Here is a 13,747-nt window from a genome sequence, read left to right as displayed (position 1 = left end):
CCTTTGAAATCTTAAGTTTTAGCTTCCACAATTTAACGACACATCAGCATATTCACGGTTCTATGATGTTGATTAATGATCAAATATCATCGAGGCAAACAGATAAAATGTTTCTGAGTTATTTTTTTTTTTTTTAAATACAGGGCTGCACGCACCATATGGAAGCCCGTTTCCGCCACTGAATAAAAAATAAAAAAGGTTATTGCGACTTTTTATCTCACAATTCTTACTCTTTTTTTTCCTCGGAATTGCGTGATATAAACAATTGCGAGTTAAAAGTCAGAATTGTGAGATAAAAAGTCGCAATTACCTTTTTTATTTATTTTTTTATTCAGTGGCGGAAACGGGCTTCCATACAATTGCGAGTTTATGTAACGCAATTCTGACTTTATAACAATTGCGAGATTATCTCACAATTCTGAAAAAAAGGTTAGAATTGCAAGATATAAACTAATTCTTTAAACTAATTCGTAATTCTGACATTATAAAATTTAGAGTTTATATCACGCAATTCTGAGAAATAAAAGTCAGAATTGTGACATAACTCTCAATTGTGAGTTTATACCACGCAATTTTGTGAAAAAAACGCAATAACCATTTTTTATTCAGAGGCGGAAACGGGCTTCCATAGGCACAACTTGGTCGAAAATGACTGCAATTATTTTGTGATGGAAATTTTAACGGAAGATATCATAGATATTCATATAGCCTATGAAAATAGGGCCTTTATTGTTGTTGTTATTATTATTTGTATTGACTCAAATTAAACATGAAGACAAATATTACGGTTCAAATTGCAGTTGTAGCCTACTGTAAAATAAATAAATAAATGCTTATTTGATCATTCACTTAAAACGTTGAAAACCCGAGGCCTCGAGCTTTTAACATGTTTGAATCATATTTCAAAAACAAAATCCTGTTTGGTGTTTTAAAGGCTTTGGGAAAAAAATACATAAAATAGGGCCTACTTTGTGACACTAGTTCAACCCTAATATTCCTGCACACAGTGAAGGAAATAAAATAATATGAAGGAAATATGAAGTAGAGCAATGACTCAATTATATATATAGCCTATATATATACAGGTGCATCTCAAATTAGAATGTCGTGGAAAAGTTCATTTATTTCAGTAATTCAACTCAAATTGTGAAACTCATGTATTAAATAACTTCAATGCACACAGACTGAAGTAGTTTAAGTCTTTGGTTCTTTTAATTGTGATGATTTTGGCTCACATTTAACAAAAAAACACCAATTCACTATCTCAACAAATTAGAATATGGTGACATGCCAATCAGCTAATCAACTCAGAACACCTGCAAAGGTTTCCTGAGCCTTCAAAATGGTCTCTCAGTTTGGTTCACTAGGCTACACAATCATGGGGAAGACTGCTGATCTGACAGTTGTCCAGAAGACAATCATTGACACCCTTCACAAGGAGGGTAAGCCACAAACATTCATTGCCAAAGAAGCTGGCTGTTCACAGAGTGCTGTATCCAAGCATGTTAACAGAAAGTTGAGCGGAATAAAAAAGTCTGGAAGAAAAAGATCACCAACCGAGAGAACCACAGCCTTATGAGGATTGTCAAGCAAAATCGATTAAAGAATTTGGGTGAACTTCACAAGGAATGGACTGAGGCTGGGGTCAAGGCATCAAGAGCCACAGACGTGTCAAGGAATTTGGCTACAGTTGTCGTATTCCTCTTGTTAAGCCTTTCCTGAACCACAGACAACGTCAGAGGCGTCTTACCTGGGCTAAGGAGAAGAAGAACTGGACTGTTGCCCAGTGGTCCAAAGTCCTCTTTTCAGATGAGAGCAAGTTTTGTATTTCATTTGGAAACCAAGGTCCTAGAGTCTGGAGGAAGGGTGGAGAAGCTCATAGCCCAAGTTGCTTGAAGTCCAGCACAGTCTGTGATGATTTGGGGTGCAATGTCATCTGCTGGTGTTGGTCCATTGTGTTTTTTTTAAAAAACCAAAGTCACTGCAACTGTTTACCAAGAAATTTTGGAGCACTTCATGCTTCCTTCTGCTGACCAGCTTTTTAAAGATGCTGATTTCATTTTCCAGCAGGATTTGGCACCTGCCCACACTGCCAAAAGCACCAAAAGTTGGTTAAATGACCATGGTGTTGGTGTGCTTGACTGGCCAGCAAACTCACCAGACCTGAACCCCATAGAGAATCTATGGGATATTGTCAAGAGGAAAATGAGAAACAAGAGACCCAAAAATGCAGATGAGCTGAAGGCCACTGTCAAAGAAACCTGGGCTTCCATACCACCTCAGCAGCGCCACAAACTGATCACCTCCATGCCACGCCGAATTGAGGCAGTAATTAAAGCAAAAGGAGCCCCTACCAAGTATTGAGTACATATACAGTAAATGAACATACTTTCCAGAAAGCCAACAATTCACTAAAAATGTTTTATGAAGTATTCTAAGTTGTTGAGATAGTGAATTGGTGGGTTTTTGTTAAATGTGAGCCAAAATCATCACAATTAAAAGAACCAAAGACTTAAACTACTTCAGTCTGTGTGCACTGAATTTATTTAATACACGAGTTTCACAATTTAAGTTGAATTACTGAAATAAATGAACTTTTCCACGACATTCTAATTTATTGAGATGCACCTGTATGTGTGTGTATAGGCTATTGGATTTTTTTTTTTAGCACTATGAAATTATGACTTAATGAACAATGAACTGTCCATCCATTTTCTATTTGTGTATTGGAATGCAGATGAACATATAAAATTAGAGAACCATCTGCTTGTGACCTCTTGATTTTGTAGTTGGCTCGCTTTAATTTTTCTTTTTGTGTACTGGTTCACTAAGCGAAACAGCCAACCAGAATGATCAGCATTATTACAGTTTACGGACATTTTCACCAGAACTTAAAAAAAAGTCACATGGTTCAAACTCCCATATTAATAAATATAGGAAATTACAAAAAATAAGAAAAATCTGGGTTATTCAATTCTAAATTACATACAGCAGATATTTTCTTGATTATAAAATACAGTTTGCAAACACACCTTCTTGAATGATGCACTTTTTGCCATGTTTTAAGTGGAAAATGAGCAATGCTAATATAGCTTTGTAACACTCAGAACACTTACAAAGCGTCAACATGAACAGACCTTTGTGTCAGACAGTATATGAAATATATTTTCAAATGCATATTCAGGAATAAAACAGTATTTACAAATACCACAGTGACTCTGAAATATTGAGTTTCAGCAAAATAAAACTGCATATTCATACTCTCATGAAGACACCTATTCACCGTCAAAAGCGTCTACACTGGGGATATGAGAACCAGAAATGAACCTTAGAGCAGAGGAAGAATGTTGCCTTATATAATGAATCATGTTTTGTGTGTGTTGTTTACCTGGGAAAGAGATGGTAACAGGATGCACTAGAGGAAGAAGGCAGGCTGGCAGAGGCAGTGATAGTTGTGGCTGATCAATGTATTTGTCTATTATAAAGAGCTTCGGTTGTTACCTGTTAATTACTGTACATTGTAACTAAAGTAGTAGTGTCCATTTATTGTTTTTTTCCTCAGACCTAATGTTTGTCTTTTGTCCTCTTTACATCACTGTGTTCTAATCTGGTTTTGAAACACGTTTGCTTGGTGTGACAGCTCAGCTACAGTAGTTTGCCCACACTAGTTCAATCAACACAGAACTGCAATCATCTCTGAACCTAGTTGATGAGTGTGAATTCTCACACATTCTTTTAGCGGTTCATCTTTTTTTCTGCAAGTGGGTTGCTTTAAGTTGAGTTCTGTTTCTTTCCAGCTCATGACAGCATAAGTTCAGCCTGTTTAATAAACTGATGTTAAACCTAAACTAAATCAACCAAACAAGTTAAGTTACTCAAATTCATTTGGAACCACTCTGTTCCACACCAAGAAGTGCAAGTGCATCACATCTGCTGAAACAGCTAGACTGTGAAGAGAACATGATGTCTGAGGGTAAGTTTACGGTCATAACACAAAACATGACACACACACACCTTACAATATTTAAAAAAAAATATATAAAATAAAAATAAAAAAGATCAATGGGTCTGTCTGTCCAGGTGAACTGCGCAGTTTACTGAAAAGCATTTTCAGTTGCTGAAGGTGGACTGTGCTGCTAAAAGGTATGTATTGACCTTTTTTAATTTGAAAAAATTTAAATACATTTATACGAAATGGCAACATTTTATGTAAATTTCTCATTAAAAAGATCCACATTTCTCAATTTCATTCATGGTTAACAACGTGAAAAATGTTCCCGAGAGTTTGACACTTTTAAAAAAAGAAAAAAAGTCTGGAGAAACATTACTTATAAGTGTCTCCAGGGGGAGCCACAATTTGACAAGCTGACAAAATGTGTGGTCTGGTCTCTGGCATCAACATGGCATTATCATCACCCAAAGAACTGCTGCACACTGGATATTTTCTCTTTTTTGGTTGCCCTGTTTAGCTGTATCCACTTCTTCACATCCGTCAATAAGTCCTATGTAAATGCAGCATGTTGACTCCTCCAGTTCATTGAAAGGCATCAATTTGTTAGTGAAGATGGAATCAGTTACTTCACTGACCACATTTTAGAATAATCTGATATGCACTTAATGCCATAGTGTTTTTGCATGAAAGAGATTACCCTTGACCAATTTTGAATGCTGCACAACATGAAAATTGTACAACATGAATTACCAATAAAGAATTTTATTTTAAAAATACTATAATTTTGCACATAAAAACAACACCAGAGAAGCTGATTTAGTTTCACTTTTTTGTTGCAGTAATTTATCCCAGATAGTGATGAATGTGCTTAGTATGAACCTCCACTTTGCTTACTTAAGGTTCAGGGTGTGTACGCTAACATTTCATAATAGGTAACATTTGAGAGTGTGCTTTAGAATTAGGTGCTTTGCATCTACAGGCTGTGGTGTCTTCATTCAGACTATTAGATCTCACAGCTTGAAGAGACATAAATGATTCTTAATTATTAATCATAACCAAAGCAAAGGAAGGTGCATTAAAGTGTTAGTAATATAAGATGGACAATGACACTGTGCCATGAAGCTTGCTTTACAAGCAACTGTTTTATAAATTCAATTGAGAATTGTCATGCTTTACCATGAACGTTAACAATTACTATTTGTCAGTATTTTGCTAGTGTTTCTCTTTGGTTATGACTGAATAATTTACCCCTTCCCACTATGATAAAGTAGTAAAATAAACATGTTCCCACATATTTATCCAAAATACTTATAATAGCTTCCAGGTTTACATAGACATGTGCTCAGGAAGAACGTAGGAGATATCATCCCACGGGTGGCGATAGAGACCCTGCTTCAGACGTTTCTGGTCCAGATAATGACCTGTGGGATTAACAGTGAAAACAAATATATATATTAAAAAAAATCATAAAATGTAACCTGCTTGATTCACACAAATGATACAAACTTCCTCAATCAGAAATCAATAACAGACATTTTGGGTAATAGAGGTTATTTTCTCAGCAGATATTCAGTTTTAGAACTGGTGGGACCGTGTCTGAACAGTAAAGAGTAATTCAGTGGTTTACCGATGAAACCAATGCTGCGTCCCAGAACGAAGATTCCATTAAGAGTCCCAATCTCAACAAATTCATCTGCCTCATCCCTGCAATGCATAAACAGCTCTCATAAACATACTTGAATGCAATGTAGATACATGATCTGCACAACTGGATTCAATAAATGTCAGTTTAACTAGTGAAGAATATACTCTGCATATAAAGAATGAGCACTAAACAAACCAGACATTTAGATTTCAGACATTTGAAATGAACACTTTCAGACTCTTTTGAAAATCACACATCTGCACTGCAACTGTCACATAATTTTGTCCCAGGCCCTGTGAATCCAAGCAACAATGGAAATCACAATTTTAAAACACTGTTATTTCTGTTCTCTGAGACTATGCGAACCCTGGTGCTGGAAATATGTAGATCAACCCATAATATTAAAGACACATATTAAAAACAATAATCTTCTTGACTTACCGTGTGAATCCTCCACATGTTCTTAAGAGGTCCACAAAAGCCACACCAATAAAACCATCAACGTTTAGAATAAGGTTGGGTTTCTGCAGAGCGTGAAAGAGATTTTAATGTGAGCATGACATGAATAAACAGTCACACAGCAAAACACACAAGCATTAAAATGGCATCAGAAAAACATCACCTTCGAGGTGGTGATCTTCTCTACTTCGAGGGCGTAGTCCAGTAGTTGTGTTGATGGGAAATTCTGCTTCACAAAGTCCTTCAGAATCTGCACCCTCATATCAGGGTTATTGATCTGTCACCGAAAAAACCCAGATATGAACATATAGAATATATTAACAGCTGCACTAACAGATGTATATGGAAACTGTATAGAAACGAGAATAAGGGCTGCCAGTACTTCTTGAAAATGTATCTGCAACTTGCAATAAATGTCTGTATATTTAAATTAAAGGGATAGTTCACCCAAAAATGAAAATCTGATGTTTATCTGCTTACCCCCAGGGCATCCAAGATGTGGGTGACTTTGTTTCTTCAGTAGAACATAAACAAAGATTTTTTTTTTTTAACTCAAACCATTGCAGTCTGTCAGTCATATAATGCAAGTCAATGGGCACACAATCTTTGAAAGTAAAAAAAAACATGCACAGACAAATCCAAATGAAACCCTGCGGCTCGTGACGATACATTGATGTACTAAGACACGAAACGATCGGTTTGTGCGAGAAACTGAACAGTATTTTTATCATTTTTTATTCATTTATGTCCAACTGCCCTGAGCGCGTGCACGGCATCCGGTGCGTGACGTCTGTATGTGCTCTGGCGTAGTTTAGGCAAGTCAACACTCCCGGATGAGTTTGCGCAAGCAAACGTAATCTTTTAGGTTTAAGTCGGTTTGAACAATCAGGATGAGCGCAAGTAATTACCATTTTGATTAGCCGTCATACCCACAATCTCTGTGCACCATGTAAACAATGAGTGACACGCGACAGATCGCTTCTGGCATTTGCGTAAACTACGCCAGAGCACATAGGGAAGTCACGCACTGGATGCCGTGCACACGCTCAGGGCAGTTGGGACATAGTGGTGTATTAGAGGTAAAAAATATAAAAATACTGTTCAGTTTCTCACACAAACCGATCGTTTCGTGTCTTAGGACATCAATGTATCGTCACGAGCCGCAGGGTTTATTTTTACTCTCAAAGATTGTGTGTCCATTGACTTGCATTATAGGACTCACAGACTGCAATGGTTTGAGTTAAAAATCTTCGTTTGTGTTCTACTGAAGAAACAAAGTCACCTACATCTTGGATACCCTGGGGGTAAGCAGATAAACATCAAATTTGTATTTTTGGGTGAACTATCCCTTTAAGTTTCTTGGCTCATCACATACATGTCAAATGAAAAACAAAAGTGTCCAGGAAACATAAGGATAGATCTTTTTAAAGTCAAGTATCATTTCATTCATAAACAACGAAAAATGAGAACTCAGCTTAAATTTTCATTTTTCGTTCAGGGGTAGAAAAATGAATGCACAGCTTGAATATTCGATTTCTACACGTGGGGTGGGAATTAAACGCCCCCTTCTGCTGATTGGTCAGCCGAAGATCAAACTGTGCCATCATCAGATCTTCCACAGTATCACGCAGCAGAATAATAGTCCTCCACTGCTGCAGTTGTACGAATTCTTAGCGCATTTATTGCAACTACATTTAATCTTTTTTCATCAAACAGACTAATGAATAGCTCAACACAACTCATACCGGGGCTGAGTCTAGGACTTTGTTCTGTGTAGACAGTAGATATAAATTCTATACTTTGCATCAGCTGGGCATGGCAGGGTATGATGACGGCTGTCATAGCCTGCTCACCCAGTAAGTCTGTTTGTTTAATTAAGTAATTAGTTTCAAAATAAATATTTTAAACACTAAGACAAAAAGGAAAGAATAATAAATTTGCTTATAGGCCTATAATGTTCACGCAAGGACTGTCATTCTCTGACAACCGGAGAACAACAGATATTAAATAGCCTACTGTTAGAGTTTTATAACGAAGGGTGGGTTGCACCAACAAGGATTAAGCTTAAATCTAGATTAAATCAAGGTTTATCTAATAATTCTGTTGCACCAAACTTTAAACCTTGGTTAAAAATAAGCAGGTTTACATTTAAAACATCAGTTTGATCCTGGATTTATTGTATATTTAAAATAGATTAACTTTAATCCTGTTGCTCCATAACTTTAAACTCAGATTTAAATCTCAATTAAGGATTAACTTTAAATTTACAGGTGAGGAGGTTTAAATACAATAAAGTGCACTTACAGTTACAGTATGTGGCTGATTGAACAAAGACAGAAACAGTGGGTGTGTAGTCAGGTCTCAGAGAGGTGTTTATTATAATTAAAAATGAAAATTAAAGTGCACTGAGCCCGGAGATTGTGAGGGTCGTGGCAGCCTGTAGTAAACTCGCGTCTGCTATCGAGTCCAGGATGTGAATCTGTCACTTATCTCGGTGCATCTCGGCGTACGACAAAAGAAAAGAAGACAGGATAGCGGCCGCTCCACACGCGTGCTGGACGGCGATCAAACGGAAGGGGGGCCACTGTCACGAGCGGAGGTAGTCATTCCATTAATCATGCCAGTTATTTTCACTTATCTTGGTTGTTTTGTCATAAACTATACTCCATTAACTGATACAATACATATATATTTCCAAAATGATCAAATCCGTATGCACTGCCTCAAAGTTGTATTGCTTGTTTGATCAACGGTCTCTCTACGTAGCGTTTTATAAAGACGGCAGAACTTTTACAAGTTTATTTCCTTTAATCGACAAAAGCAACTTATGTCAGAGACAGAGGATAAGGAATATTAACATTGTTTCTAATTAATTACATGACGAATCCATCATGGCGGAGAAAATTAATCGTAGATGGAGGTTTTAATCGCAGGTTAGAATTCTAATCCCCGATTTGTTAATCTCAGTTTAAAATTAAGTGGTGCGCAACAACTCGATTTAAAATAAAACCCAGATCAACAAATCCTCGATTAGCTCTAAACTTTGCTTAATTTAATCCTTGTTGGTGCAACCCATAGTCTTGTGTTTTATTAAAATTGATATCTCAAAAGGATATGCACTTGTGCGCGGCGTGAGCTGCTGCACACTTGCACACACAGGACTGCAACGCAAGATTTTCATAAAATATAATCACAATTAAAAGAACCAAAGACTTAAACTACTTCAGTATGTGTGCACTGAATTGATTTAATACACGAGTTAAACAATTTGAGTTGAATTACTGAAATAAATGAACTTTTCCACGACATTCTAATTTATTGAGATGCACTTGTATAAGATCTGTAAAGTTGCAAAGATTAAAGTCTCAAACCCAAAGAGATATTCTTTATAAAAGTTAAGACTCTACCACGCCTTCCTAACACGCCCTCACGTCTACGTCACTGTGTGGGAAGACCTGCATAAAACTGCCCAAACGTATATGTAATGAAAGAAGGCGCAGCTTTTATTCTCGCTGTGGTATTGTTGTTGCCGCCGCCATGTTGTGGAGACGCTGTGTGTTTGTGAAAGCGAAAGTACTTTGTCTGGCCTTCCAAATGAGTACACAACTAGAAATCAGCGGTTAAGTTGCATTTACAATACTGCTCCAGAACAGTATAATGCAAATATTCGAGTGTGTGCAGCGCATTTTACGGAGGACTATTTCCTGAACCTGGGAGAGAGTAGCCTACAATGTGAACACTATGAATGGCTGTGAACACTATAAAGTGGGGCAATTCCAACTTTGCAAGCACAGTCTGGCACTTCTGACTCACAGCCTGTAAGTACGTTTCGATATTTAAAGAATTTGCTACTGACTATTCAAACGCGAGTTTTGAGCAGTGTAGAGTAGTGCTTTTTTGGCGTTTCTACGATCACAAATGCAGACATGGTGTTATGTTTAGGTGGCGTAACGCGTAAAAAGACCGTATAAAGGCCTTTCCACACTGAGCGCGAAAAAGCGAAACGAATTTCGGACGCGATGACACCTCGCGTCTCAGAACGATGAGCTTTGTAAAAATCGATGCGTTTCAGAAAGGCGGAGCATAGAGGAGCCTTTCAATAATGTACAGTATGTGGAAAATAATGTGTTTTTTGAACCTCGAACCGCGTAAACATTACCCTCAATGTTGTTCCAAACCTGTAAAAGCTTTGTTCGTCTTCGGAACACAATTTAAGATATTTTAGATGAAAACCGGGAGGCTTGTGACTGTCCAATTGACTGCCAAGTAAATTTTACACTGTCAAGGTCCAGAAAAGTAGGAAAAACATAGTCACGCAAAATGCGAATGCGAAATATGAACCACAGCGAATACTTGTCTTTTAAAAGGCTTTAATTATATTATTTGACGTTAAATGCATCATATAAGTCACTTTGGAATAAATCACAGTAGGCATCATGATAAAAAAAAGCGACTTTACAGTCTGGAAATATGGTAGGCAAATTATTTTGTGGACCCCCTTTCACTTTAAGAACCGCTGGTCTACACAGAAGAAAGCCCTGTCTAGACTCTGCCCATTTACGAGTTGTTTCGAGCTATTCATTAGTCTGTTTGATGAAAAAGATGAAACGTAGTTGCAATAAATGCGTTAAGAATCCGTACAACTGCAGCAGAGGTGGACTATATTTCTGCTGCGTGATACTGCGGAAGAACTGATGATGGCACAGTTTGATCTTCGGCTGACCAATCAGCAGAAAGGGGCGTTTAATTCCCGCCCACATGTAGAAATCTAATATTCAAGCTGTTTATTAATTTTTCTACCCCTGAACGAAAAACAAAAAAGTTCTAATTTTTCTACTTTCAATATTAAATCAAAAAACGAATGAACGAATGATACATGGATTACAAATGAACCCTTCGTACTCTTTTCTCAATGGTTTTGAGAAAAACAAAACAAAAACACGCACTTCTTGTTTTGAATTTACATTATGCAATGTTCACTATGTGTGCTGTTCAATGTTTATACATAAATATTATGAATAAAATCCTAAATTATATTTGAAGAGTTTATTTGCAAAAAAATTTTTTTTTTAAATTGCGCATTCCAAGTAATACCAATCAAACTGCAGTTGGGTTGTTTTGATTACATACTAATAACTTAAACAAATACAGGTAATTTACAAAATTAAAGTTCATTGAAAGTATTTTTTTTACATATTAAAATTTTGTTTTATAGCAAAAGCAGATAAACTCCACATTTCATGTTTTAGAGTTAAAAACCCCCCCACTTGTTTAATCTTTGTAATCTCCTCAGATGACAATGTAGATGACTGACAAACGTTGTTGTGATCATAGACTGTATGGATGTGATTACACGCAATACACTGATTTTTTCCCTCACCATTGTAACATGCTGCTTTTGCAAGGTTCGCTAAAATGGACTTATCGGCTTCTGTTCACAAACAAGTGCACTTGTCTGCTTCTGCAGTAAAACGTGAACTCGCGATGCCTTGAAACCAACTTCAGGTCAACCTTTAAAGTCAGCATGAAACGGAAGTAGCGATTGTCTTTTTTTCTCTACTGTGACGTCTATCCGAGTGAAACGGCATCTGAAATGAGAGGGCGGGACTTGATTTCGTCCTTCAAGAATTGATTGGATCATTGGAAGTTGGGGCGTTGCTAACAAAATGGAGGCAGATCTGAATGCCAGTTTGCAGTTAGTTGTGGGGGGATTTCTCTCCACTGGATTCACCGCCGACACCCTAGCATGAAGAATTTATTTATTTATTTATTAAGGATGATGGCAACGAGGACGATCAACAGTACAAAACATGCCTAACAGCGAGAGAGAGAGAGAGAGAGAGAGAGGGAGAGAGAGAGAGAGACTGCCTGAATGACTGAGCGCGTCCTCCATCAGGTTAAGTCTTAAAAGTTAAAAAAAAAAAAAAAGGTTTGCGATGTCTTAAGAGTAATGTTGTGGTAATATCCTTTCAACTTTTAAGTGTAGTGTACTCCCCCATGGCTTGCGTCAACTGGTCAATGCATTTATTTCTATAAAGTGAAGCATCAGTTTCAGCTTTTCCCCTGTCGTTTATCCCAGCGTTTACCTCTTACGTCACTAGCTCCGCCCTTGCGCCATCACTTGTGACCGGAAGAGAAGATGAGTTGTTTTAAGGGGGAGGGGAGGTTAACATTTTTGATTAAAGATTACAAAGGCACATGAATTTTAAAAAAATAATGAAGTGCACGGATACATTATTTATAATAAACACTACAGTATTCCATAAAAAAAATAAGAATTTTCAATTTTGATTTCATGCCGACTTTAAGTTTTTGAAAGTGATATTTTAATACATGAACTAACCTTGTCTTTCCTTAAATTATCAAATTATCTGATATTTTAACTGGCTTACTGTCTATGACACAGTCAAAAGGCTATTGAGTGGTCTATGACAATTTCCGGAAACGGCCGTTTTTGTTTTTTTCTACTTGTTTTATCAAACAAGTAAAGCAGTTATTGTTAATTTATTTTCTAAGAAATAATAGAAGATTATGCCAAACTATTTTTTTCAACTATTTCAAATCTATTAACATTTTTCCTTCATTATGATTTTAGGACAGCTGCCTTTTCTTTTTTTTTTTTTTTTTTAATACTTGATGCCTCCTTGTTAAAAACATGCACATCTTACAACAGGTTTATTCAAATAATTCTGAAAATTATGCCTTAAAATGTGGTATTGCAAGTATGAATGAAACTTCCATTTTTTGCACTAATTTGTTGCAGATGTGTGCATTTAATGATACATGTATGCATATGTTTAAACAGCAACACATATGAGATCCAATTTGGGCTACTTTCAAATGTAGTTCCAAATCTGATTTGGCCACCTGATCTTGACGGTAATATTGCATGTACGTAAATTTTGGTCTGTTGCTCATACAAAGCTATCGTTTGACTTGGACTGTATTAACTACTTTTATGGTGCATTTTTTTGATTTATGGAATGGAAAAAAAAAGTGTTTCAATAAACCCCTAGAAAATTTTTAATTATGTTACATGCATAACGAGTTGGGTAATCAGTGCCGGACTCTGATTCAAGTCCAACCAAATTATGAAAGAATGTGTTACACACTCAGGTAAATTTGTACTCAAACTTAACAGACTTGGGATCAGAAATGTTCCAGTCGAGTATTCGTCATGTCACATGAAAGATAAAAAAAATAAATAAGATAAAATTAAGAAAAAACATTAATAAATTTGCCCCATTCTAACATGATTGGTGTTTTTTTTCTTAATATTCCTGATAAAACTAATCAAGTCTCATGCAGTGTGTTTATCTGTGTGTGTATTTACTGATTTGACTCGATGCCCGATGCCCATAATCAGTACGCCATCTTTCTTCATCTTGTTGACAAACTCCATGGGCAGCAGGCCACTGTCGAACGCTTTACTGAACTGTTTGGCAGCTGCATCTAGCGCGCCACCGAATCTATCTCCCTGCAGAACAGAAACACACGATTCAGTTCCTTTTTAAAAATTAGGAGAATAAACAAGCATATTTTTAACGGTTTCTCATCATATAAATGTTAAATATCACATATAATAATTACTAAATATATAGTTACATGTTTTCTTAATACCTAATGATTGTAATATTACTTGTAAACCAACAACAGATATCAACAAATATCAGCAAAAGGCTAGTGAACTC

The 13,747-nt window shown here is 36.5% G+C and overlaps 1 protein-coding gene across 2 annotated transcripts in view; it reads right to left on the bottom strand.

Moving 5' to 3' along the window:
- Positions 1-2,545: 2,545 nt before the first annotated feature.
- The window catches only part of aclyb (ATP citrate lyase b), a 113,389-nt gene continuing 102,187 nt past the window's right edge, over positions 2,546-13,747 (bottom strand). The window contains exons 25-29 of one of the 2 annotated variants that reach the window (XM_058792935.1): positions 13,390-13,533; positions 6,220-6,333; positions 6,039-6,121; positions 5,580-5,656; positions 2,546-5,373 (exon numbers count right to left, since the gene is read on the bottom strand). In XM_058792935.1, the coding sequence (XP_058648918.1) occupies positions 5,279-5,373; positions 5,580-5,656; positions 6,039-6,121; positions 6,220-6,333; positions 13,390-13,533 (513 nt within the window). In that variant the 3' untranslated portion in view covers positions 2,546-5,278. The remainder of the gene's footprint in view (positions 5,374-5,579; positions 5,657-6,038; positions 6,122-6,219; positions 6,334-13,389; positions 13,534-13,747) is intronic. The other variant, XM_058792936.1, reaches the window with a different exon arrangement.

Source organism: Onychostoma macrolepis, chromosome 12 (genome assembly GCF_012432095.1).
Source record: "Onychostoma macrolepis isolate SWU-2019 chromosome 12, ASM1243209v1, whole genome shotgun sequence".
Lineage (NCBI taxonomy): Eukaryota > Metazoa > Chordata > Actinopteri > Cypriniformes > Cyprinidae > Onychostoma > Onychostoma macrolepis.
This window is presented reverse-complemented; position numbering and strand designations above follow the sequence as displayed.